The 25,363-nt window shown below is 37.8% G+C and overlaps 1 protein-coding gene across 6 annotated transcripts in view; it reads left to right on the forward strand.

The window, feature by feature from the left end:
* Positions 1–25,363, forward strand: part of LOC111870716 (probable nuclear hormone receptor HR3) — a 387,261-nt gene that overhangs the window by 347,691 nt on the left and 14,207 nt on the right. For 5 of the 6 annotated variants that reach the window (XM_023863215.2, XM_033753975.1, XM_033753974.1 and 2 more), the window contains 8 exons: positions 1,342–1,510; positions 3,137–3,351; positions 5,803–6,183; positions 12,293–12,432; positions 16,211–16,343; positions 18,279–18,503; positions 20,933–21,086; positions 22,745–22,901. In XM_023863215.2, the coding sequence (XP_023718983.1) occupies positions 1,342–1,510; positions 3,137–3,351; positions 5,803–6,183; positions 12,293–12,432; positions 16,211–16,343; positions 18,279–18,503; positions 20,933–21,086; positions 22,745–22,850 (1,523 nt within the window). In that variant the 3' untranslated portion in view covers positions 22,851–22,901. The remainder of the gene's footprint in view (positions 1–1,341; positions 1,511–3,136; positions 3,352–5,802; positions 6,184–12,292; positions 12,433–16,210; positions 16,344–18,278; positions 18,504–20,932; positions 21,087–22,744; positions 22,902–25,363) is intronic. The other variant, XM_023863216.2, reaches the window with a different exon arrangement.

A 25,363-nucleotide genomic window follows, 5' to 3' on the forward strand; every position in this document is an offset into this window, starting at 1 on the left:
TAGCAGTGATATCTAGTTTACAGCCATCAAGTTGTTCAAGTAGCATTTTCAGTGCTCCGGCTCTGTAAAGAGATAATACATTCCACGATCCAATTCTCAAATCCTTTAAACGTTTTCCAGGTCGTCTTGAATAGGTCCGCCCGGCTACTCTTTCCTCGGATTTCTGAACAATTTAGTTTTTACGGTATGAGGTTGTTAGCCTCACGCCCAAACCCCAACCTGGAAGACCAGGGTATCCTTCTCTGTCTGGCTCCTACCCCTTGATCTGTCCGGCATGGGTGGCCCTACCAGTAGCTACGCTACCACCGGCATAGCTCTCAGAGTCTCAGGAGCACTCAAACCTCACCACCACGATAAGGTGGAGATACCTTTGGTGGGGTTGCTTAGGATATAGTTCATATTAATCCGTAGTGGTGATGACATTTTCCATTCAGTAATGCAAAGTACATATACACGTATGTATGTGAGATCTGAGATTCTGAAGGCAGGGAATATTGTAACTATGGTATTCTGGAATGTGTTGGTGCGTAGTCTGGAAGATATTAACATTTCTGAGGTGCCTGCGGCCTCCATATTCATGGTGGCAGATTGAGGCAGTGAGTTCTCCAGAAGTGTTACAAAACTAACAAACTACACGGCGTCACACTCTAGACAACCATAAACATAAAATATAAAAGTAAATAGGCTTGTATATAAGGAAGTTTTACGGGTGCTTATTTTAGCGCCACGCCATGAAAACGTATGGGGGCGTGGAGAGAGGGCTATACGCATTCTTAATTTCAACATTACATGGAAATGAATTGTCAGCTTCATTGCCTGGCTGGTTTAACCTCGGTAAGCTTCGGGTATGTATCTATGTGGGTGACAGAGCTGTGGAGAAGGGACGGGATTCAAACCCCGATTCCATAGCCGTCCAGCCCATAGTCAAGTCACTATTTTCGCATCTCAGAAAACCACAGTCACAGTATAACATTACATAATAATTACATGGAACACTGATATACCAGGAATAGTTAAGAAAAATCAAGACAACACTGTTCTGAGACAATAGAAACGTCTTCCAAATATGGACCTGATGTTTCACAGTAGAGTCAGAGAGATCTTATTTGAGAGGAGACTAAACCGACACAGATAAAATATACTTTGTTACATAAGTACAAAATATTGTTATACATTTCAGAAAAATAATATAATGTATGTATGTGGGTATTGTTGCTGAGCAACTGAGGGCTTTTCAAGAAGAACTCAACTCCGGGGAGTCAGCTAGTTAGCTTTTAGTTCAAATAATTATGACCACATGAAGAACATATGATATTGCAATTCTCATTTTAATACTTACAGCGGTGAAGTTTGGTCGCATGTCCAAGAAGCAGCGGGAGAAAGTGGAGGATGAGGTGCGGTTCCACAGGGCACAGCTGCGAGCACAGACAGAAACTGCACCTGACAGTTCTGTCTTTGACACGCAAACACCTTCATCATCTGACCAACTGCAGCCCAACTATAATGGCGGGTAAGCCCAGTTTCTTTGCAGGACATGAGATGGGATAGACATTTGTACAAAAGCCTTCTTTGGTTGAAGCTTAACGTGTGCTTTGGAATTCAGCTTGATTGGAAATTGATAATAGGAGGGCTATTTGGAAAGTAACCCCTTTTTATTTTAGGCAATTAATGTAGGACTGGCGGAGAGCTTGGGCATGCGAGGTAGTGTCACATGACCCATTGCTTTGTACACCATCAAATAACTGGTCACCTAGTGTTTGTTCTTGTCTCTACAGAGTGAGTTATGATGTGCTCTGCAATGGATAATCCCTCCACCTGCGAAATTCGCCCAGATATCCGCTTCTTTCACGCTGAAAACATGAATGCTTCGGAAATCCATTGTGCATTATGCGCGGTTTACGATCAGAGTGTAATAAGTGAAGAAACTGTAAGACAATGGTGTAGACTGTTCAAATATGGCCGAAAAAATGTTCACGATGGAGAGCGAAGTGGTCGGCCATCTTAATAAGTGATGACCGAAGAATGTGTGAAAGGAGGCACTTCACAATTTCATGCAGATCTCCACAAATTTCGCTCACTATTCTCCACTGGATTGTCAGGGTTAGGCTAGGCTATGACTTTTGCGCAAGATGGGTTCTGTAAATTCTCAAGGGTGCTCACAAAACGCAGAGAATGGCTTTGGCTTTGACATCTTTAGAGCGATATCACAAAAATGACGATGAATTTCTCAATCACATCACACAAGTAACAGATGATGAAACCTGGGTTTCATTTGTGAATCTTGAAACCAGAGAGCAGTCAAAGCAGTGGGTGCACACACATTCACCAAACAAGCCGAAACAATTTTAAAAAATTTTAACACTTATAAATATAGTAATCACTTGTTATAACGGACCAGGATATAACAGACAAAACCTGGATATATATGACTGCAAATTTTTAGAGATACTGATGCACCAAGAAGGTTTTGCAGTTAGAAACTATTTAAAATAAAAAGGAACCCCAATATGAAAACCTTTATGTATCATATTTTGTGTTTCTCTGTTTATTGTGTGTATTGGCCATGTGTCCTCTCGATATCTCAACCCTATGGGCCTTGACAGCCTGTTACAGGTATAGCTTTAACTTTATTGGTTATGTGCCCTATGCTGTACTTTTCATGACTATCCCTTTGCTCAGTTAGAGTGGACATCAGCGACAATGGACACTCTGCCCCCCACCCTGTTAATCCGTTATAATGAGGGTTCACTGCATATTTTATGAAAAAGAAAATAATTACGATGTAAGAAGTATTCAACAAAGATCTCTGATATTCTGTCTTACATGCAACACTCTTTTGAAAAATTGTTTGAAAGCTACTACATGTACACAATGAGTCTTTTGAACTTGTTTAAAACCACATTGTACACTACATGTTTCAACTGTCATTGGTCATCATTGGGAGTTTTAAAACTCTTTGTGGAGACTGCTGTGCTTGTGTTTTGCACTTCTAATGTTTGATGTGTAGTCCCATCATACATTCATGTTTTTCCTCCTGCTGGGTGTTTCCTCCTACTGTGTTGTATATTTAAACCACCGAAACAACAGGATGCAACTATATAACCTTAATAAGTGAGTTATGAATTCTCTGTTTCAGCTACACATACAACAGTGACCTGGGCAGCTACACCCCTGCAACACACGGGGGGTATACCTATGCCACAACACCGGTACAAACACAGCACCAGCAGATGGCATATGACATCAGCGCTGACTATGTGGACAGCACAACGACATATGACCCTCGGCCAGGTCCTGGGTTGGATACCCTTTCTGCTGATAGTGCCATCATGGCTAATGTTGTTACAACAGGTCAGTGTTGTGCCTAAACAAATTATTTTACTACATTAATAGTCTAATAACATTTTGAAGAATGCTGTCTTCTGGGATGTGGCACTGTGGAGATCTTGTGTTCACACATCTGAGAAGATGTATTCTTCAAAGTCACTGCCCTGAAGACCTCAAATCTTACATGATAACTTTTGCTTATATGTGACTTTTTTAATTTCTTAATAAATATCATTACATTGTCATTCTGTGTATTAAACCCATCAGATACTTATTAATTAATAATCTACAACTACATGTACAGTGTGGATGAAATCATGATTTGATGCTTGAGAAAGATTTGGGGCAAAGCACAGTTTACACAGATAGCATACAGTAGCTTCTCCTACTTGTCATGGTTACTTTTCCCCTGAGTTTTCTCTGACATATTTTGGGTAGGTGATTTCATTAAATATAATTATACAGGTGGATGCTTAAAACTTTGTCTCTGTGATGTGATATGACACCAAACATCTCCTGTATTTCAGTTGGCACTAACTACAATGCAATGCCAATTTTCACAGCTGCAGCATACTTTTTCTTCACAGCTGTACTTTGTGACATTAAGAAGAAAACTGTTTATTGGTAAGGGAAGGGGTGGGGGAATGAAGATATGGTGCCTCATAAACTATATTTTTGTCAAAGATTGTGTATCCATCCTCTTCAATTCTGGAATTGTCACTGGCTAGAATGGGCTATTCAAGGATTCAGGAACTTTGTATTTGGTATGGACTAGATTATTTAAAAACAATAGAGAGTAATGGATAAATTCATCCTGTTATTAGAAGAATGTTCTTATTCTGAAAATGGAAATGGGAACTTTGTTAAACAATCCTGATATCCAGCTCTACAAACAGAAAATATCAGACATCTACTAGGTGCAGAAATGATTATGAGTCTCATCATAAGGTGTCCATTGCTCTTAGATTTTAAGCACAACTGGAATGTGTTGAAAATTTTTGTAAAACTCCTTAATATCTAATTTTATGAAAATCTGTTTAATGCTTCTCAGATTGTTACATATGGACAGATTTACATACACATTTTTAATTGTGAATGCACAAAAATTACATTTAATTTCATTAACACCTCAGTTTCTGATAATAACACAATATTGCAATAGCTTATAATGTAATTTGAAGACGGTGCTGTTAGAATTTGTTATATGCGGTTAAGTCTAAAATTTGAAATTTAATTTCTTGTAACTGTGGACTGGATTGAAAAGGATCATGGCCCATAAAAATATAATACTCCTAGAATTTCATGTTTTTTGTAAGAAAGAAATTAAATGTTATGCCAAGACTTATGTGGAAACCCCTTGAATTCTGTTGTAAACTTCTTAAAGTTTAGAGAAGCCTCAGTCCCAAACCATTGTACTTTGAATAGTAAAAAAGAAGTAAAGCTATCCCTGTATCAGGCTGTGAAGGTCCATAGGGTTGTGAGACGTTGAGGGTCCCACATTATCTAGATAATCGGCTCAAAGATTGCGGTAAGGTTGTCAGCCTTAAGCGCCAGCCGCACTTTACTCTCCAGGAAAATCATTTAATTAATTCCTGGTACTCATTTCTCTTAGAGGCTGAGTTGACACCAGGGCCATAGTGCGGCGGGAAGGATTATGTCAATTGAAAAAAATTCAATGACCTCATCGGGGCTTGAACCCGCGACCTTCCAGCTTGTAGCATAGTGCCTCAACCAATGTATAATTGCCTGAAGTGCTAAACTGAAATAATGTAGAAGTATGATCCTGTCTGATTAGAATGGCTTAACTCTATTTATTATGTTAGGGATACAAGAATAGCTCAGTCAATATAGTAAAGGGCTATGGGCTGGCGATTGAGGTTTCAGTTCCATGCAGGGACAAGATTTTTCTCTTCCTCATAGCTTCTAGATTGGCTCTGGGGTCCACCCAGCCTCCTATCTGATGGGTACTGGGGGTAAAGCGACCTTGGCATGAAGCTGACCACTCACTGCCATCTAGTGTGGGGGTTAAAAATGGTGGAGCTATACTTCTAATCCCCCCTACATCTTCATGGCATAGTGCTTAAGTGATTAAGCACAGGGACAGGAGAAGTTTCGGTAGGGAATAAAGCGAGAAGCTCATTGAGGAAATTGTATAGAAACACACTGAATTGCAGTCATTGTAAGGAAAATTATACAATACTAAGATTGTGAATCACATCAGTGAGATGATTTAACATACTGGCCACTTTTGTGTCCAGTTTGAGATAATATGATCAAAAGAATTACTCCAGACTATCTGAGGCAGTGAACATCTACAGGAGATCCAGAAAATAAATTGACTTAACTCAGTTGTGTTTTGTTTTTATTTGTCTGATTAAATATATATAAGGAACTTTCGTACAAGTTAATTAGTGTTGATTAAGTATGTGCATTATCTTCTCCTTCTGATAATACATGCTTTGGGCTTCCAAACAGGTAGCGGAAGCAAAACTAATTCTCTGAGTCTTCTTGGTCAAGAGCAACAGCAACATCAACAGTCAAGGCCTGGCATGAATCAGCGATTAGGAGGGTGCAGTAGTAGTGGTGGTGGAGGTACAGGTGGTGGTGGCTTGGTGGCGGTAAAGCAGGAAGCAGCAACCGCAGGAGGAGGAAGTGGAAATTCATCTGTTGAAAATCTGGTGGCGGGCTTTGTAGATAGCACGACATTCCTTGCTGCATCTCCAGTCCCCAGCAGCACAGTTGGGGCACCACAGCAGAGGCAACAGCACCCCTCTGGACTCCCACCCTCACTCCCACCTCCTCGTCAAACTGCGGAGGAACCTACTGAGGGAGAACCAGGCACCACCGTCCACCCCAGTAAGACAAGTGGTCAAGATTGATTCTTAACTTGTTACCACTAATTGTACTATATGCTTCTAGAAACTTTTTTTCATACATCTTAGACCGAGATAGTCTAACATATAGGCTGACAAATATTAATGAGCACATTAACTAAATGATCGAAATCTGATTCAGGAGGAAATTAAGAGGAGATTGAACTCAAGTAATGCTTGCTACCATTCAGTCCAGAACCTTTTGTCTTGTCGTCTACTGTCCAAAAACATAAAAATTAGAATATACAAAACTATAATTTTGTCAGTGGTTCTGTATGGGTGTGAAACTTGGTCTCTGACATTAAGGGAGGAACATAGACTGAGGGTGTTTGAGAACAGGGCGTTGACGAGAATATTTGGACTGAAGAGAGATGAAGAGTCAGGAGGTTGGAGAAAACTGCACAGTGAGGAGCTTCATAACTTGTACTCTTCTCCAAGTATAATTAGAATGATCAAGTCAAGGAGGATGAGGTGGGCAGGTCATGTAGTATGGATGGGGGAGACGAGGAGTGCATATAAGATATTGGTGTGAAAGCTAGATGGAAAGAAACCACTGGGAAGACCAAGGCATAGGTGGGCGGACAATATTAAAATGGATCTTAGGGAGATAGGATGGGATGGTATGGATTGGATTGATCTGGCTAAGGATAAGGACCAGTGGAGGCCTCTTGTGAACTCAGTAATGAACCTCCAGGTTCCATAAAATGCTGGGAAATTCTTGAGTAGCTGCAGAATTGATGGCTCCTCCAGAAAGGCTCAGCTCCATGAGTAAATAAGTAAGTACATTTTTTTATAAAAGTAAGTACATTAAGTAAAGGAACCAAGAATTATAGTTTTTGAAATGGCAAAAATTTGAGACAGTTTAATTACTACCCAATATATATTATAGGAAGGAAAGAGCAGGCTACTGGCTACTATTTCAGTGAGTTATAATGTCAGTTTTTCCAATTAAATGACAAAAATTAATAATCAATTATTTTGTCCATATTCTATTATGTGTATTGTAGATATGTGGCTGTTGATCAAAGGTTATCAACTTACCAGAACCATGACAGCTTCAGCTTTTGCAGTGATTCATTACATGATGATATAAATGTATGTATAGACTTTCAAAAAAGTATTTCTGGCAATATTTCAAGTCATGACACAGGAAAATGAATACTATGGAGTTTTTTTTTCCAGCCAGTATACATACTAGCAAACTTTTTTTTAAAAAAATCTTGCAACTGATGGTGCTTTCTATATTTCAATCTTGAGGCAAAAATCAGGCATGAGGGTACCAATAAATGTTTCTAGAAACAAGCTGCGTGTTCTCATATTAAGCTAGAAAGTGAGTGCTTTGAGCCTGACCACACTGAAAGACAGTGACAGTAATTTGAGCTGGAGTAGCTCAGTTAATGTAGAGAGTAGTTGCATGTAGGACAACTGGGGAATTGAGATATTGTTTGTAGCAGGGGCAGAGATTTTTCTCTTCTCCACAGCTTCCAGATTGGCCATGCACCCACCCAGCCTCCTGTCCAGAGGATACCAGGGCTTCTTCCTCGGGAATAAAGTGGCTGGGGTGTGAAGGTGACCGCTAATGTCAAGGTTAAGAATGTGCTGAACTATACCTCTACTCCCACACACCTCTTAATAGTGGTGCTTAATTAAGCCTAGGGACTATGTTACCTTGACTTTTGATTTGTCTTGTAGGCAATCAGAAGTTTTTAAATGTCGGTGCTTTTACACTTGCTTACATTATAGACAAACAAACAATGCACAGAGTTCATATGGAGAGGTTCCATGGCAAGAAACTGAATGAGATAGAGGGCAAAGAGCAGTATTGTGTTGAAATCTCAAATAGGTTAGCAGCTTTAGAAAACTTAGACGCTGATGTGGATGTTAATAAAGCTTGGGAAACTATTAGAGAGGATATAAAAAATTCTTACAAAGGGAGTCTAGGTTATTATGACCTGTAGAAGCATAAGCCATGGTTCGATGAAGAATGCTCAAAATTATTATTAGACAAAAGAAAACAAGCCAAATTGCAGTGGTTAAAGGATGCAAGCAAAATAAATGGGGAATGTGAGACCAGCAGACATTTCAGGAATAGAAAGAAGGAATATCTGAAAGACAAAATTGATGATCTTGCAACGAACAGCAAGAACAAGAATATTAGAGACCTGTATAGAGGAATAAATGAGTGGGGTGGCCAACATAAGGGTTACAGACCTAGAAGTAACTTAATGAAGGATGAGAATGGGCTGTAGAGCCATAGTTAGGTAGACAGACAGACAGACAGTGATTCTTAATTGTTGTAAATTTAATTCTTGTGTTTGAAATATGTGTCTGTTTTGTTTTAAAGACAGAGGTGTATGAAAAACACATTGAGATAAATATGACTGGAGTTTAACGTATTGGTTCAACATATTGACACTGGAGTATGTTATGTGATAATGAGGATTCTTTTGTTTTCTCCAATATTGTGCAATAAGTTTGGATCTTCTGAGTTCACATACTCACTTCCTGTTACTCCCCTTCACTGCATATCTTGTTACTCCATCTTTCTTGTATGTACATGTCACTTCATTCATTCATCAGTAATCTGTCAGAGGACAGGTCCACAGTCTCTTCCAAAACGGTTCCTCCACTTAATGCGATCTTCTGTTTTTGGAAAGAGACTATCCAGGAAAAGTGATTATGTGGTAGTCTTTCCATTTGCTTTCCACATCGCAGTACAACAGACGTTCAAACCACTCTGGTCACGCCTGTTGCTATACGAAATTGAATCATCTCGAGCATCATTTGGCCTGTGCTTCAAGTTGCTGCTGATGACGCTGCTTCCGACATCAGTTTGTACATGTCACTTATAATGTGAAAATTCACCCTTTTGCATAACACTGTTGATCACATTACAATTTATTTATATTGATATGTTTATAAAGAAATAGCATTAGCATACAATAAGTTTCAAATGATATTAAGCACTTTTCAGTAGTAAATAAATATTTACCCTTGTACTGAACCAAAATACAGTGGAACCTCGCTTAACGAGCATAATTCATTCTAGAATCTTAGTTGTAATACGAAACAATTTTTCCCATATAAATTAATGTAAAATGTGATAATGCATTTCATGGCCAAAGAAATACTCAAAAAATTTTATGTATAACGTTTATTCAAAGAAAATTATATATACATTGTTAAGGAGCGTGAATCATCCTCATCTTTTCTTTTATGCGGAATTAACCAACCTGGAATGCGAATTCGATTTGCAGAAAAAAAAAATCGAAATAATTAGTTTATTATTTATGATACATATTTAATTCTTTTTTACTAGAAAGCTGTCTAGAGACATTTGTTTTTGCCGACGCTTCAAAATTTGATGAAAATGTGACACAGCATTGTCATTAAATAAATTTGTAGCGCGCATAGCCACTGCCTTATTAGGGTGATGCTTCTCAATGTACGATGCAACAGTTTCCCATGCTTTCAGCATTTCTCTTATTGTGCCAGAAGATTGTTACTTTGTTGTTACCTCCTCCTCCTCCTCTGAGAAACTCTCGTCCACAACTTCTTGCTGTGAAACACAATGCAACTCCAAATCGTGCAACTCGTTGATGTAGACCGATTGTATGTGCATGCTAGATCAGCCACGCTCACACTTCATTCTCGCTTTTCAATGATTTTACTTTTCATTTCTACAGTTATTTTTATTCTCTTATGGCTGTCTTTTTTCGGCTTTTTCTTCGGGAACATTTTTGCAAGGGTATTAAACTTTGCACAAAAAATCACAAATAATATGTCTGAACACAAGTTTGGAAAAATGTGTGATCACAAATGACGCTAAGATGCTAGCGAAACGAGTGCTAAACACAGACCGATGTAGCTAGCGCACAATCCAGGACTTCCCCTCTTGTCACTCCTTATGTGAAACGTCGCTCATTAAGCGAGTCTTTTTTTACAGTTTGTTTTGCTCGTTATGCGAATTACTCGTTATGAGAGGTGCTCGTTAAGCGAGGTTCCACTGTATGAGTATTATATTGTTTTTCCTGTGTGCCATCTTCCTGTTTCTAGCATCAAAGTACTTATTTCAACTCACTGCATTGAGAGCAATGAAGAATTTGAATTTCCTCCTCCCATTCCTACTTTAAACTAAGAGTGCATGAACTTCATATAAGTAAAGTAAATACAGTAGTCATGTGCGATTAGGTGCAGAGATTACTTAAAAACAAAAGTAATGAAACTTCCTTCCCCCATTAATATACTAATATAGAGCTTCATGAAAGAAGTTTATAAATCTGCGTCTTTAATATGAAAGGTCATTAAAGTTAATTCCCTTAATGTATATAAATTATTCATAACCTTTTTTAATTATGTTCAGAATACAAAAGCTTATGGCAATTATGTCTTTTTCTTCCCTTCATGATACAGGCAATCAAACCTGTTCTGACTTCACAACTCATTCCATCTACTCCAAGGCCTTCCTCAGTCTCGATGCCTTTTGGTTTATATTTTGGGACATGTTTTGGTATTCTTCCATCGAACATTCTACCCAGATGTTTTATTAAGTTTTTGCACGTATTCATCTGTTTTATTTTGTACTGATTATATTTTCATTTCTTTCAGTAATCACTCATAACCCTACCCTGATATATTTTATTATCATGTTTGTTTTTTAAGTATTATTTAAAGATGCTGTCAGCATCAGAATTACCTAATGTCAATGATAGGATGGTCAAGGAACCTGGAGATGATAATGGAATAAGAATTTGCATGGGAAACAGAAGTCTTTAGAGAAAACCTGCCCCACTGTCAATTTATCCACAACAAATCCAACATGACATGACCCAAAAAAAAACCCAGGCCCTCATGGTGGGAAGCCAGCAGCTGGCCGTCTTTGTTGTAGCATGGCTTCATAGCAGGTGTTGCATATGTTCTCTACAGAAGAAAGTTTCTGGTGTATAAAAAGAAATTAAGCAGTCATTTTTCTGTGCATCGTAATGCAATTGTAACATTACTTAAAAAGATTTGTTTTAATGTGACATAGGATTATAAAAATTGGATGAAGCTGATAAAATAATTTACTTACTTATGGAAATGATCCCTTCTTGAGGAGCCGCCAATTCTGCAGCTACTCAAGAATTTCCCAGCATTTTATGGAACCAGAAGGCTCATTACCGTTTTCACAAGAGGCCTCCACTGGTCCTTATCCTGAGCCAGATCAATCCAATCATCACTATCCCATCCTATCTCTCTAAGATCAATTCTAATATTGTCCACCCATCTACACCTTGGTCTTCCCAGTGGTTTCTTTCCTTCTGGCTTTCCCACCAGTATCCTACACCATTCCTCGTCTCCCCCATTAGTGTTATATGCCCCGCCCACCTCATCTTCCTTGACTTGACCATTCTAATTATACTTGGAGAAGAGTACAAGTTATGAAGCTCCTCATTGTGCAGTTTTCTCCAACCTCCTGTCACTTCATCTTTCTTCAGTTCAAATATTCTTCTCAACACCTTGTTTTCAAACAGCCTCAGTCTATGTTCCTCCCTTAATGTCAGAGACCAAGTTTCACACCCATACAGAACCACTGACAAAATTATAGTTTTGTATATTCTAATTTTTATGTTTTTGGACAGCAGATGAGAAGACGAAAGGTTTTGTTATGAATGGTAGCAAGCATTATCAGAGTTGAATCTCCTCTTAATTTCCTCCTGAATCAGGTTTTGATTTGTTATAGTCGTTCCCAAATATCTGAACTGTGCCACATTTTCAAACTATCTGTTTTCTATTGTCATGTCATGATTTTGGATAAAATAATTTATTTGAAGAAATTAACATTTCTGCACTAGCAGGCAGGAGGGAGACATTGACTTTCTGTTTTGTCCAGAAGTTGAGGGCAGCAGGTTTGTCCAAAAATAGTTACACGCTATTGAACCCCAGAAGAATGTGGTATTCGTATTGACCCCCATGAGAACTTCAAATTGCGCATTTCTATAAATGTTTTTCTCAATTTATTAATTTTGAATATGTCATTTTGTGTTAAACGTATGACACTTCAATGCGACTGTAAAGAGTTCTCATTTTATTCTCACTATATTTTTTTTCAGATCCAGCACAGATATCAGAGCTGTTGAGCAAGACGATTGCAGATGCACATGCGAGAACATGTCTCTTCACGACAGAACACATACATGAGATGTTCCGCAAGCCCCAGGATCTCTCAAAACTCATCTACTACAAGAACATGGTCAGTCGTGCTATGATCTCAGTTTAAAAAACATTTTGAATTCAGGACTTATAAATCTCTCGTAATATATAATATGAAAATAAATTTCAGCATCTATCATATATGTCTACATTACATGGTGTTACACATTTCGATGTTAGACCCATGAGATCTCAAGAGTTGTAAATTGGATCAAGTATTTTGATTATAATTCAGGCAGCATAATTAATTGTATACAAATTGCCTGGGAAACACTCTTCTTTATTCATTGGCTGTTTAATTACACAAGTTAAATACAGTCAACTCTTGATTATCCGGGATAATGGTGGGCATGGAAATCACGATTAATCGAAAACCCGGTTAAGACAAATTTTATTAAAAGTAGTACTGTAATACTGTACCTTCATAATACTATAGGCCTACCTGTATTTAAATTTATTCAACATCATTTTTATGTCATCTCATGGCCTATTTAATACTTTTTTTACATTACACTGAAGTATGAATTAGTTATTTCAATCACAGTCTTCAACAACATCCAACACTTTTTACGAATATTCACACTTAATACTTAAAAAAATTTAATATTGTCATTTACTTTTTTGTGGCATTTTCCTTTTTCTGTTGAATACTTAACACAACATGCTTCCTTTTACACCCTGACATTTTGCTAACGCACTTGAAGATCGATACAAAGAAACTAACTGCGGCGATGTATCTGTCCTTGAAACTTTCGAAAAATCCTTGCATTCTTTCACCCCTACCCTAGAACATTGTGTTAGCATAACGGGACCAAAGAATGCAGAGCTTGGTTCACACGAAAAACGTGTTACAACTCACCATGTGAAACAAAAGTGAATGAATATTAAACAACATATAAGCCTCAAAAAAGCCTCAGTAGCCCCGGTTAAGCCGCAAACCGGTTAATCCACCCCTGGATAATCGAGAGTTGACTGTAGTTAGATGTTAAATTAGCCGTTTAATGTGTTATACATGTACACTGTCTGATTATGGTTATTCATATTTTGTGAATTTATGTACATTTCCTTTACATTATCATTCCAATTTCCTGGATTAGTGTGTAGCCAGTTACATCTCTGAATGAACAGAAGTCACACCTGACCACCCAGAGTTGAGCTCTGTTGTTCAAATGAATGGTTTTAGTGAAATCATGACCCAATTCTGAGTTCCTTTGAAGTCTAGAAATGCAACTCTTTGAAGTTCACAATTCTAGAACATAGTCTACTATTGTCTATGCATAATCACACATGATATCCAAAATGTGGAAATATTAAACAACGTTGTTCATCCCTTTGCACTCAGTCACCAGGGCAAATATCTAAAGGAATATTATCACATGGATTTGACCTGCTGGTTAGTTAAGAAGATCAGCCCATTCTTCATTGTTCTTGATCATCTGTGCCAACTCAAATGATCAGTTTTGTTGTTCAAGATCACTGACTTCAGTCACACATTCTCCAGCTTACATCATTCTGAGTGGCACTTCCAACACATCAGCTGACAACCGTATAATGTGGAAATTTACACAAAGTTTAGAGTAGTGACAGTACAACATACAGGCAGAGGGGGAACATTGAATATTTGGCATCCACCCTGTAAACTCAGTAAATTAAATAAAGTACATATAACAAACAATATGGAATACAAAATTATTTATTTTAGTATACAGATTTCATTGATTAGATATGCAGTTTATTATGAATGAAATTCAATAAAATTAAAGACAGTTACAATTAATGTTAGCATACTGTCATATGATGGGTTTTGGATCAGTGATTGGATTTATTGAACTCTTACAACATGTAAGAGCAAGTGAGGACTATATGCTCACTGTTCTACACTTCACAAATCACTATAGGGCACACTAGGTCTTATCAGTCTCTTACATTCTTTATGAGCTGTCGCTTGGTAGTGGTTTCAATACTGGGCGTTCCCTTTGGTTCCCATACTATCCCCTTCCTCAGCTACTAGCTTCTCACAGCAACAGCTCACACAGACTTAACTGCAGTGGTCTTCTAAGTAGCTCGCTCCTAACTTGTTCTGCTTATAACATCTTAGCACGGACCACATAGAAAACATTGTTCCTCTCTTGCTGTTTATGGTCTGCTGCCTAGTAATGGCTGTTGTATAGTTGCTTGTTTTGTGGTCATTGCCTAGCATTGGGTCTACATACCACAGTATGAACAGGATGGTGGTTGTTGATATCTAGTGAAAATGCAGATCTACCGTTTGCCATTGCTGCATTTTTATGGCAAGATGAGTGGTGTTTTTCATTGAAATTAAAATATATTTCACTTCTCCTTTCTGTATTACCCATTAATTAGGCTTTTCTTTGTACAAGCTTAAAGTGAACAGGAAATTCAAGGGTTTTCATTCATTAATGACCAGATTCTTGCAGAAAACGGACAAGCAATATTCTGATCATTGGGTACATTTCTTGGCTTTGGGGAAGGTGGGTATAACAGGCTCATAGTTGGCTGCATTGTAGCTTTTACATGTTTTAAAGCAGTTCTGCAGGAAATTCTATGCTATTTAATGTTGATACATTAACTTAGTTCAGTGTGTCCGAGTGTCAGGAAGAAGTGTTATTCCATTCTTACACACATTGCATATTGAAATGACATGGTGTTGATACCGCTTTTAACAGAGTTTGGAAAGTTCTTCTACCTCTGCAGGTTTGTTGTTAGGCCAGTGTAGGCAACTTCCAAAAGTTCATCCAATTCTATTGCTTGCATAGGTCATTATTATGTAGGATCGGATTTACAATTGTGGGAGGCTCAAGACAGTCAAAATGTGGATGCCTCTATCTGTAACACCAAATTGAAATTATTACAGTTCTTTTTTTCTTTGTTCTTATTCCTTTAATAATAAATAGATGATATACCTTGCTGGTGTTGATGGTGGTAAAGTGTGCAGTGTAGGTGGAGGGTGGGAAGGTGGCTGATTCTAACTCTTGGCACTCCCTGACCAAAGTGTAGACTCATATACTGTAGATTTTCCATATCATCATGTACAGTCTAAGGTTAGGATATATGAAATGTTTCCATAATTGAAATTTTTCATCCTAATTGTTGGTTTCATCACTGTTTAATTCAGTACCTTGTCACATGAATGCTGAAAGCTGGAATGGTGGAGCTGGAGCAGACATCCATTGCTGAGCATTGGCTCGGAAATCATGTTACCGCTACAATAGGTAGCAACGAACAAGTCATTGGCAGGTGGCAAGTTGCTAAACATGAGATGTTTCATAGCAACAGATAACAGAATAACTGAGGAACTGTTGGAGATGTTTCTGCTGCAATGGATAACAGAATAACAGAGGAAAATTAACTGTTCAACATGGTGACTTGTATTTGGGTTGCATAGCAGTTATAAAAGAGAGTTCATTCATGCATTCAGTGCATTCAGTGCATTCAGTGATTCTTCATACAGCATTCATCAGACAGACATCATTCAGAAGAAGTTCAATGCATGAGCTGTTTTAATTGACTGAAATTTTAAAGAAGTGTCAATAAATCCAATAATCAAATCCAGAATCCATTATTATTAGTCACAAACCGCCTTACATTTAACAATATATATAATTACAGAATATGTCTTCTTACATCCCAATGTTTTAAGCACAATATTGTCAATTATAGAAATATACATTTGTGGGTAACATAATTGTGGCTCATGTGTATTATATGCGCAGTGTGATTTTACAATATAATTTGAGATACATGTTATACAAGGCCAATTGTTAGTGTGTACTGTACACGGATGTCCATGCTGACAGGCACATGAGGAGTTGTGGTTGGAATGCGCCCAGAAGCTGACCACTGTCATACAGCAAATCATTGAGTTTGCCAAGATGGTACCTGGTTTCATGAAATTGTCACAGGATGATCAGATTGTCTTGCTTAAAGCAGGTGAGGGAAATAGACCATATCAGAGAAGACAAGAACATTGAACACTGAACGTAATAACTAAATGTAAGATTAAAGCTTTCACAGTGAATAAATGTGGTAAAATCTTCTTGGGCCATCAGCCATATCATCAACCCTGATGGTAGAAATGGAGAAAATCTTTGAAACGTTGGTTTTTAACTCAGTATTGACATGGTTGATCACCTGAGAAGATCTGAGTGCATCATAACTAAATGAATAGTACAAGAGAACATATTTCACACAGAATATAATTTCTTTTTTGAGATTCCTTTCGTATGATTATGTACACAGAGTTTTAGCATTTCGATCTACTCCGTTTTCAGGTGATGGTCGTCACTGGATTAGTGAATTTTTTTTTTAACTTTTAACTTGGCTAGACAGTCAAGGAACTGGGTTTTAGTTCCCAGCAGGGGCAAGAGCTTCTCTTCTCCACCTAGACCAGACCAGTTTTGGGGTCCACCTAGCCTTGTGTCCAATGGGTGCCAGGGGCTCTTTCCCCATGGATGAAGTGACTGGGCATGAAGTTGGCCAGTCACCTTTGTCTAGTGCTGAAGTTAAGAATACACAGATATCAATTTTTCCATACATCTCTATGGAGTAGTGCTTAATAAATTAAGCACAAGGAAAACTTCACTTTTTACTTTTATTACTGACCAAAATTTTACCTGGTGTTTGAATATAAATTTAGTTTTTAAATAGGCTGAAATGGGTCATCCAGTAAGTTGAAGAACTAAATGCTGGATGACAATTTAATGAAGATTTTGTGCTTTATTGTTGTGTTGATAGTCATAACCATAAGATATTATATACACAACAGGATGAAATCTATGAACTCTATTTAAGATTATGTTCTTCTGGGTATTTTTTGGATAGGTAGCAACATTTTTGAGGAACCTGCTGTCTGCATCTTTAATACAGAGAGTATCTGTCTACCAAACTACTTTACATAATATCCCAGAATATTCAACTGTTAATGGTCACAGCTATAAGGACCTCAAATGTTACATGGTTATCACTTGTTTCTGTTTTAGTATGGTTAGTGATGGTTGTGTTTTGAACGAACATGGAAAGTGGTAAGAGTAACAGGAACTGAAATCATTTTACTGTATTCACATCATGTGCATTCACACATTTTAATTTCTTCCTAGTTGAAGTCTTTATGTTCTTTCATGTGCAAATATATGCTGCAGGCCTAAGAAGAGAAATGAAGAACAATATAAACAATAACATTTGAAATATAAATATTGTGTGATTATATTCAGTTGCATTAATCAATTCATATGTGACTGGTGCATATTACTTGGGAGAAGCATGTCATGAGTTTGATAGTAACAATGTCCAGTGGTTGAATGTTGTTGTCTTCATCATTTTTAAGTTTAGAATTTTCAGAATAAGTTAATGAATTTCAAGACCTTTTGACAGTCACATGATTCTGCTCTGTGGACGTGTTTCAAGTGGCACACTTTCACAGAAAATATAATGACCTGAGATCTCCAGTTTCAGTATTATTATGCAATGAAAGAACTTGTTTGATCTTGAAACTGCTGTGCAGATTTGTGGTCATGACTTGCCTTATAGCAGAAGGAGTCTAGGCAATTCTTGGTGATAGGGATGTTTATGGGAATCGTATAAAATCACACAAAATAAATAATCTCGCTGATTTAGACCATGTCTGTTTTTTATGATATAGGTTATTCTTTATTTATCTCACATCACCATTTATATAAAATTTAAAAAATGTATGTCATGTGTGTATTGTGTTGTGATTGTACAGTAATTATTGAGTTTACAGTATCTCTTAATTTTGTGTATATAATTGACATACTGCTTCACTGAATTCTTACTAGAGATATTGCAGGTGTTATTTAGAGTACAAATAAAATTCCATACATATGATATCTGTGGTGGCATTTTTAGGTAGCTTTGAATTGGCTGTCTTGCGGATGAGTCGGTACTTTGATCTCAGCCAGAACTGCGTGCTGTATGCTGATACAATGTTGCCCCAAGATGCATTCTTCACTACAGAGACAGCGGAGATGAAGCTTGTTACTTGTGTGTTTGAATTCGCCAAGGGAGTTGCAGAGCTGAAACTCACTGAAACTGAACTTGCCCTTTATTCAGCCTGTGTCCTGCTCTCTGCAGGTTTGTTTGGCAGTTCCTTTAAATATAATCTCAGTGTGAAAAACCGGCTACCCTGACTGAGGTTTTTGTGATTTTCCTCAGACTCTCCAGGTAAATGCCTGAATGCTACCTTCAGTTGGATGATAACTGCTTCTTTCCAAATGCTTTTCCAATTCAGTATTCACTAATCGTCCTATTATTTGTTCCTTTGTAATCTGAACTATTGACATCACCATTAAACAGGCAGTAAATAAATAAGTCTCTGTAGGACTTGAAGCTTTTGTAGCAACTGAAAGTGATAAAATATCCTCTCTACCACCACTTTTGCACAAGGCCGCACCATAGCTCAAGCAGTTAGTTCCTGGCTTCCCACCACTGCGGCCCGGGTTTAATCCCGGGTCTGGTCAAATGGGCTTTGTGGTGGGCAAAGTGGTGCTGGGGTGGGTTTTCTTCGAGTACTTCTGTTTCCCCTGTCAATCTTCATTCCACCAAATTCTCCATCATAATCATCCAGGGCAGGCTACAATAGGCCAATCAGTGGTATCTGTGCTGAGTGGACCCAGTTGGACTCCACCCCCCACTAAGCGAATTTAAACATTTTTTTAAAAACTTTTGCACAAATTCTAACAGAGTGGTGCTTTATTAAGCATAGAGACAAATTTTTTGTTTAAATGAAAATAATTATTAAGCAGTTATATACATACAGGTGGCACGCGGTAGTGTATTTGGTTGAGGCTCTATGCTACAAGCCAGAAGGTTGTGGGTTCGAGTCCGACGGGGATCGATTTTTTAATTGACCTAATCCTTCCATCCACACTATGGATTCAACTCAGCATCTAACAGAAATGAGCATGAGGGAGATACCTGGGAGATAAAGCATGGTCGACACTTAAGGCTGACAACTTACCTCCACCTGTGAGCCGATTGTCTAGAACAGGCATGTCCAACACGTCAATCGTGGGACTAGTTTTGGTCGATCTCATAGACCTATAAGGAAATTATACATGAAAAGCATGTAAATTCACTTGTAATATAATATGATTGTATTCATATTTTTAAGGGAAAATACATATTAGTCATTCCTATTTTTCTGTTCTTAATGAACAAGGTAAGTCTGTACTTTCAATGTACAAGCATGTTGCTTTTACAACAAACATCATGTGTCATGTTATTTTTATCAATATTTTTGCTTGAAGCGAGGTACAATGATAGGAGGGGATGGTAGATCACTGGCAGTTTTGACACTAAAAAGTCACTCACAACCTGTTTGAAGTTGAACATGCCTGGTCTAGAAGATGTGGTAGCCTCAACCTCTCACACCCCTGTGGGCATGTTACATGGATAGCTATATACATATAATTAAAGTCTGCCTCTGTAGACACCTACAGCAGAAAGAACAATACTCCTTTTTTTTATTTGTTTCATTCTGGTCCGTCACACTAATAATATTATGAAAAAGTTAAATAGTTCCATCCAGTGTGACTGGTTAAGATTTTTTTATTCCAATTATTCATGCCCTTACATGTTTCGGTCTTCAGAGGAACACCTTTAAACCAATACAGTTAGAAGCCACTATTACAGTGCATGTTCTAAAAGTTCAAATATATACATACAATAGTTACAATAGTTGTAAAGACTTTAGATTTTACACCCAATTGTATATTATTTATATTGTATGTATATATTGTAACTTCTAGAACATGTACTGTAATAGTGGCTTCTAACTATATTGATATAAAGGTGTCCCTCTGAAGATGGTCTCTGAAGACCGAAACATGTAAGGGCATGAATAACTGAAATAAGTAAAGGGGGATAATCTTAACCAGTCACACTGGATGGAACTATTTAACTTTTTCATAACAATACTCCTTGTCTAAAACATCTTTTAGGTTATGTTGCTAACTTGAATAGGCAGTCTTAATGGAAGAAACCCCCTTCTCTTCAATGAGATCTTTGTCATGGTATTTCTGGTTTTAATTATGTATTGAAATTATAATTATTGTTCTAATGATGATGTGTTGCTCATTTGTCGCTATTTGATGATGATGCACCATCAGTGATGTAAGGGATATGGTTTATAAGCTTATAGGATTTGAAGTTCTAACAGTGGTAATTATGAAGCATTCTATGTTGTGGGCTATAGCACCATGTAGTCCATTGAAAGTCAACTGACATTTTAAAAGAAAGCAGCACTCTGCTTACTACTTACCTCATGCTGGTTTCTTGTCTGGCTTATTCTTCAACCCTGAAGATTTAGGTGACATGTTTCTTAGAAATTTCAGTTGACTTTCAGCAGACTAAATGATGTTATACCCCAGAAGGTAGAACACTCTATATAAGCTTATGTGCAATAGAACAGGTTTTGTTCTGAATGACTGTATGACCTGTTGGTATCTATATACCTCCAACTTTGAAGATTTTAGTAATGTTATAAAATTGTTCCTAACTAGATCGGCCAGGATTAAAAGGGCTTGCAGAGATTGGTCGGCTTAGTCAAGCTGTTCTGAGAGCACTTCGATTAGAGCTTGAGAGAAATCATTCAGTACCCATTAAGGGAGATGTGACTGTGTATGATGCCTTGCTCGCCAAGGTTCCCACACTCAGGTGAGATATCTCTGTTCTGTTGTTATTAATACCCTAGCAAAGATTTTAAATATGTTACTGTGCTCCTTGTTGCTGTTTTGTGTGGTCTGGTAACCACTACAGTTGGCAATGTAATACTCTGTAATGATTTCCAGAAATATGGTGTGATTTGCACTATAGCATTCAATATAAAGGTCATTTTACAATTTAAACCAAATGTTAACTACTTTAGGGATTCATGATGTCTTGTTCTAGCATAATTTCTATATTGTGGGGGGTCAGTGAATGAGAAGTCCCCAGCCTTTTCTCTTCCCACAATTTTTTCCTTTTGATATCTTACCAGCTCTTTCTGGGAGTTGGAATAGCTCAGTTGGTATAGTGATGGGCTACAGGCTGGAGAGCCTGGATTTGATTCCCAGCAGTGCAGGAATTTTATCTTCTCCATAGCACCCAGACCAGCTCTGGGACCTACTCAATCTCCTATCCACTGAGTAACCAGGGCTCTTTCCCCTGCGGGTAAAGTGGCAGGGGGTGTGAAGCTGACCACTCACCTCCATCTAATGCCGAGATTAAGAATGGTGGAGGTATACTTCCATTCTGTCATATGTCATCATGGCATAGTGCTTAACTAATCAAGCACAGGGACAATTTTACTTTTTAATACCAGCTCTTGCCTTTCTACTTGACATCTTCCACTACCTGGCAAAGCCATATTATTCTGGGTCTTGCCATAGATGTTTTCTTTAAAATGAATCCTGATTAGAGCCTCAGCCCTCTCATTCTATGAATTCTTTTTTTACATGGCCAAAATTTTAATTGTCTCTTTTCTAACTCTATGATGCAATTTTGAATTCTAGCTTCTCTAAAACTCTCATTTCTAATTCTGTCCCATGTTATATTCTGAGTTTCATATCCATTGTTTGGAGTTTGTCTTTTTTCATTTTCGTAAGGGTCCCTGTTTTGGAATTTTATATTAGTATCAGTTTGACATATATTTTATATGTTTCTTGTTTTGAATTGTTTTTTAATCTCCCTGTTCTGTAGTATGCATTTTATAATTTGATAAATTTAGAACTGAATTTTTTATTCATCTATTGATATCTCTTTCAGTTCTTCCTTTTTAGTTTATTCATTTCATGAATAAATAAATTTGTTTGCCAGCTTAACCAGATTCCTAGGGCCGCGCCATAGCTCAAGTGGTTAGCCACTGGCTTCCCACCGTGGCGGCCCGGGTTCAATCCCGAGTCTGGTCAAGTGGGATTTGTGGTGGACAAAGTGACGCTGGGGCATGTTTTCTCCAAGTTCTTTGGTTTCCCCTGCCAATCTTCATTCCACCAATTGCTCCACAATCACCCTCACCTATCATCTAGGGCTGGTACAATAGGCCAGAAGTGGCCACAGTGCAAGGGACTTAGTCCCACTCCACTAGCAATAAAAAAACAGTTTCTTAATATGAATATGATATTCTGTAGCAGAAGCAGCAATGGTGGACTCAAATTTAAGGTTAAGTCCCAAGTTCCAACAAAATTCATCTCTGATTAAGTAGTAATAAACGTACTTGTGAACCTCTGCATTACAGAGAAAGACTTACACAGGAGCTAGCAAACTGTTATACCTATCTTCAAGTTTTGCACTTGATAAATGAAAGCTGAAGATAAAAGTGTGTTTTCTGTTAACAGAGAACTGAGTATGCTGCATATGGATGCACTAGCCAAGTTTAAGCGGTCAACGCCGCATCTTGAGTTCCCAGCACTGCACAAGGAGCTCTTCTCTGTTGACAGCTGAGTGGAGTGCCAGTTGGCTACCAACTCAGCTCTCAGAAATTGGGCATGTGATGTGAGTATGTTGTGCTGTTGTGTAGACACAGCAGTGGGTCACATTTTATGGTTTTACAGCTTCACAAAGGAGCAAGTGAAGCAAATAACCAACAGACAACTGAGGGTATGGCAGCTTCTTTATTGCAGTGATTAGTAATAAATTTCTATGCTTTTGCATCATGAAATAAGAAATAGATTTTACAGTTTTAGTCGTCTCATAGTGAACTGCAAGCAGCAGGGATACTGAATTCAATATAGCAATGGAAGGTGCAGGCTGGATGGCTGAGGTTTAAGTCCCCATTGTTCCACACAGCCTCCTATGTACTGGCTAACGGGATCTTTCCCTTGGGGTGAAGTGGCTGGGGTGTGAAACTGACCACTTGCCACCATCTGGTGCTAAGGTTAAGACTTCATGGGAGCTACATCTCCACTCTCCCATACATCTTCACAAGGACATTTTATCTGTTATCTTTTACCAAATCAACACTGATATTTCGCTTGTCTGCTCTGCAGATTAGGAGACTGAACTGGCAGTGTAAAGACTTACAGTTTGAGAGAGTGTCACATTTTATTGTAGCAATAGTAAAGTGTAGGTTAGTGTGTTGTTAAAGCTGTCTGCTCCTACCCGAACATCAGTGATCAATTCCTACGAATCAATCAAATTTATCTGATTTGAATCTCTGTATATTCTCATAGTTCATGTTGAAAGCAAAGTAATGTCTAATGGTACTGGATCTTTAAGGTCAATGGCTGAAATGGTGATACTTTTGTCTTTGTATTTAGGAGGTACCTGGTTTGAATCACAGCTAACCCACTGACTATCCCGGGGATTGCTGTAATTTTCTTCAGTCCCTCTAGGCAAATGCTTGGATAGTGCCTTAAATCTGGCAACAACCACTTCCTCCCACATCTGTTGTAGTTCATCCTTCTCTATTTGTCCTTTTCTTTTGAAATAAATATTTATCAGAGCAAAAACTCTTTCAAAGAAAAATTGCAGAAAAAATTAAACACACACTTTATATTTAATGCCCGTACAGTTTTTCCATTATGGCTTTTGAGATAATTGAAACAAATTTTATATTCAACAATAACCATGGTCTTCCTGTCACACCTGAAACTTGGATAATCCACATTTTTTTATAATTCATGCCTTTTATTCCCTTTATTAATGTAGATAACTGGGATATACTTTATGATTAATTAGATTTTGTTTGGTGGACCGAATTTGATTATTTTGTTGCAATTGTAGAAAGTTGAGAAGTCCACAATTCCATGTGTCAGGTAGATAGCAAGGAGCTTGAAGGTTGTACATTGGGTGTATGTGTGTTAAAGTACTGGGAGTTCACAAGCATTGTAAACATTTAAGTTAAAATGATTCAGCAGTTAACTGTGGTGCTATTCACATAATTATTTATAGCCACTAACACTTCTCAGGCTATTAATAATAAAAATTTCACCAGTGTTAATGCACTACATTTATTCTTAAAGATCAGTAAACACTGACAGAAAATAATGGTCAATGGTCTGGCAAGATTTTATGAAAAGAAAACTCAGTCTTAATTCTGTCCTATGTCTAAACATTGTACTGCATACATACAGTTCTTTTGCCCTTTATTTTTTATATAGTTATACACACACTTTTTAGAGTGGTCAGGACACATTTCAGTAGGATCAGCAGCATACATTTCAAGCCTTATCCTGATGAAATTTCTATAGAGGGAAGTTGCGTTCTCTTTGAAGTTTATTTTATAATAAAAGGATAGTTTAAAAATTAATTATAATTTGTATTACCTAACATGAAGTACTGTCATATATTTATACAGATAATAGTATTTTATTATTGGGGAGATTTCTATGCATTCGTGAGCATGAATATAATGTTTTTATTACTCAAAGCCAGTTGAATATCAGAATATATTTTCCTTGTTATAATTCTACATGACTTACAAATATGTTGTTTGTTTAGTGCCTCCAGATATCATCTATGTTGGTTTTTCTTGCCTCCGCCCGTCATGGCAAGTGTACAGAATCCATTTATGAAGTGGGAGCATCTATAGGGCGGCTGTTCCCTCACCACATGATAGGGTGGTTGGGGAGTGAAATTTGGCAGAGAGCACCTACACCTATGTGGGCTCTGAGTGTTTGGAGGGGTCTAGCACTCTTTACATTCCCAAAGCCCTATCCTTGAAGTCAAGACTGCAATTTGTGTGCAGAAAGATACACAGATCACGCCAGGAATCAAACTCAGACCCTCTGAATGATAGTCTGTCATCTTCTCCCAAGAGCATCAGATCATCTGGCTTATAGCTTTCTTTTTTATTTTCTGGGGTGGAGTGAGACTAAGTCCACTTGGTACGTTGACCACTAATGAGCCTATTGTACCAGCACTGGATGATAGATGATGATGAATGTGGAGCAATAGATGAAATTAGAACTGGCATAGGGAATCAAAGTACTTGGAGAAAACTTGCCCCAGTGCTA

Source organism: Cryptotermes secundus, unplaced genomic scaffold, assembly GCF_002891405.2.
Source record: "Cryptotermes secundus unplaced genomic scaffold, Csec_1.0 scaffold161, whole genome shotgun sequence".
In the NCBI taxonomy this organism is placed as follows: Eukaryota; Metazoa; Arthropoda; class Insecta; order Blattodea; family Kalotermitidae; genus Cryptotermes; species Cryptotermes secundus.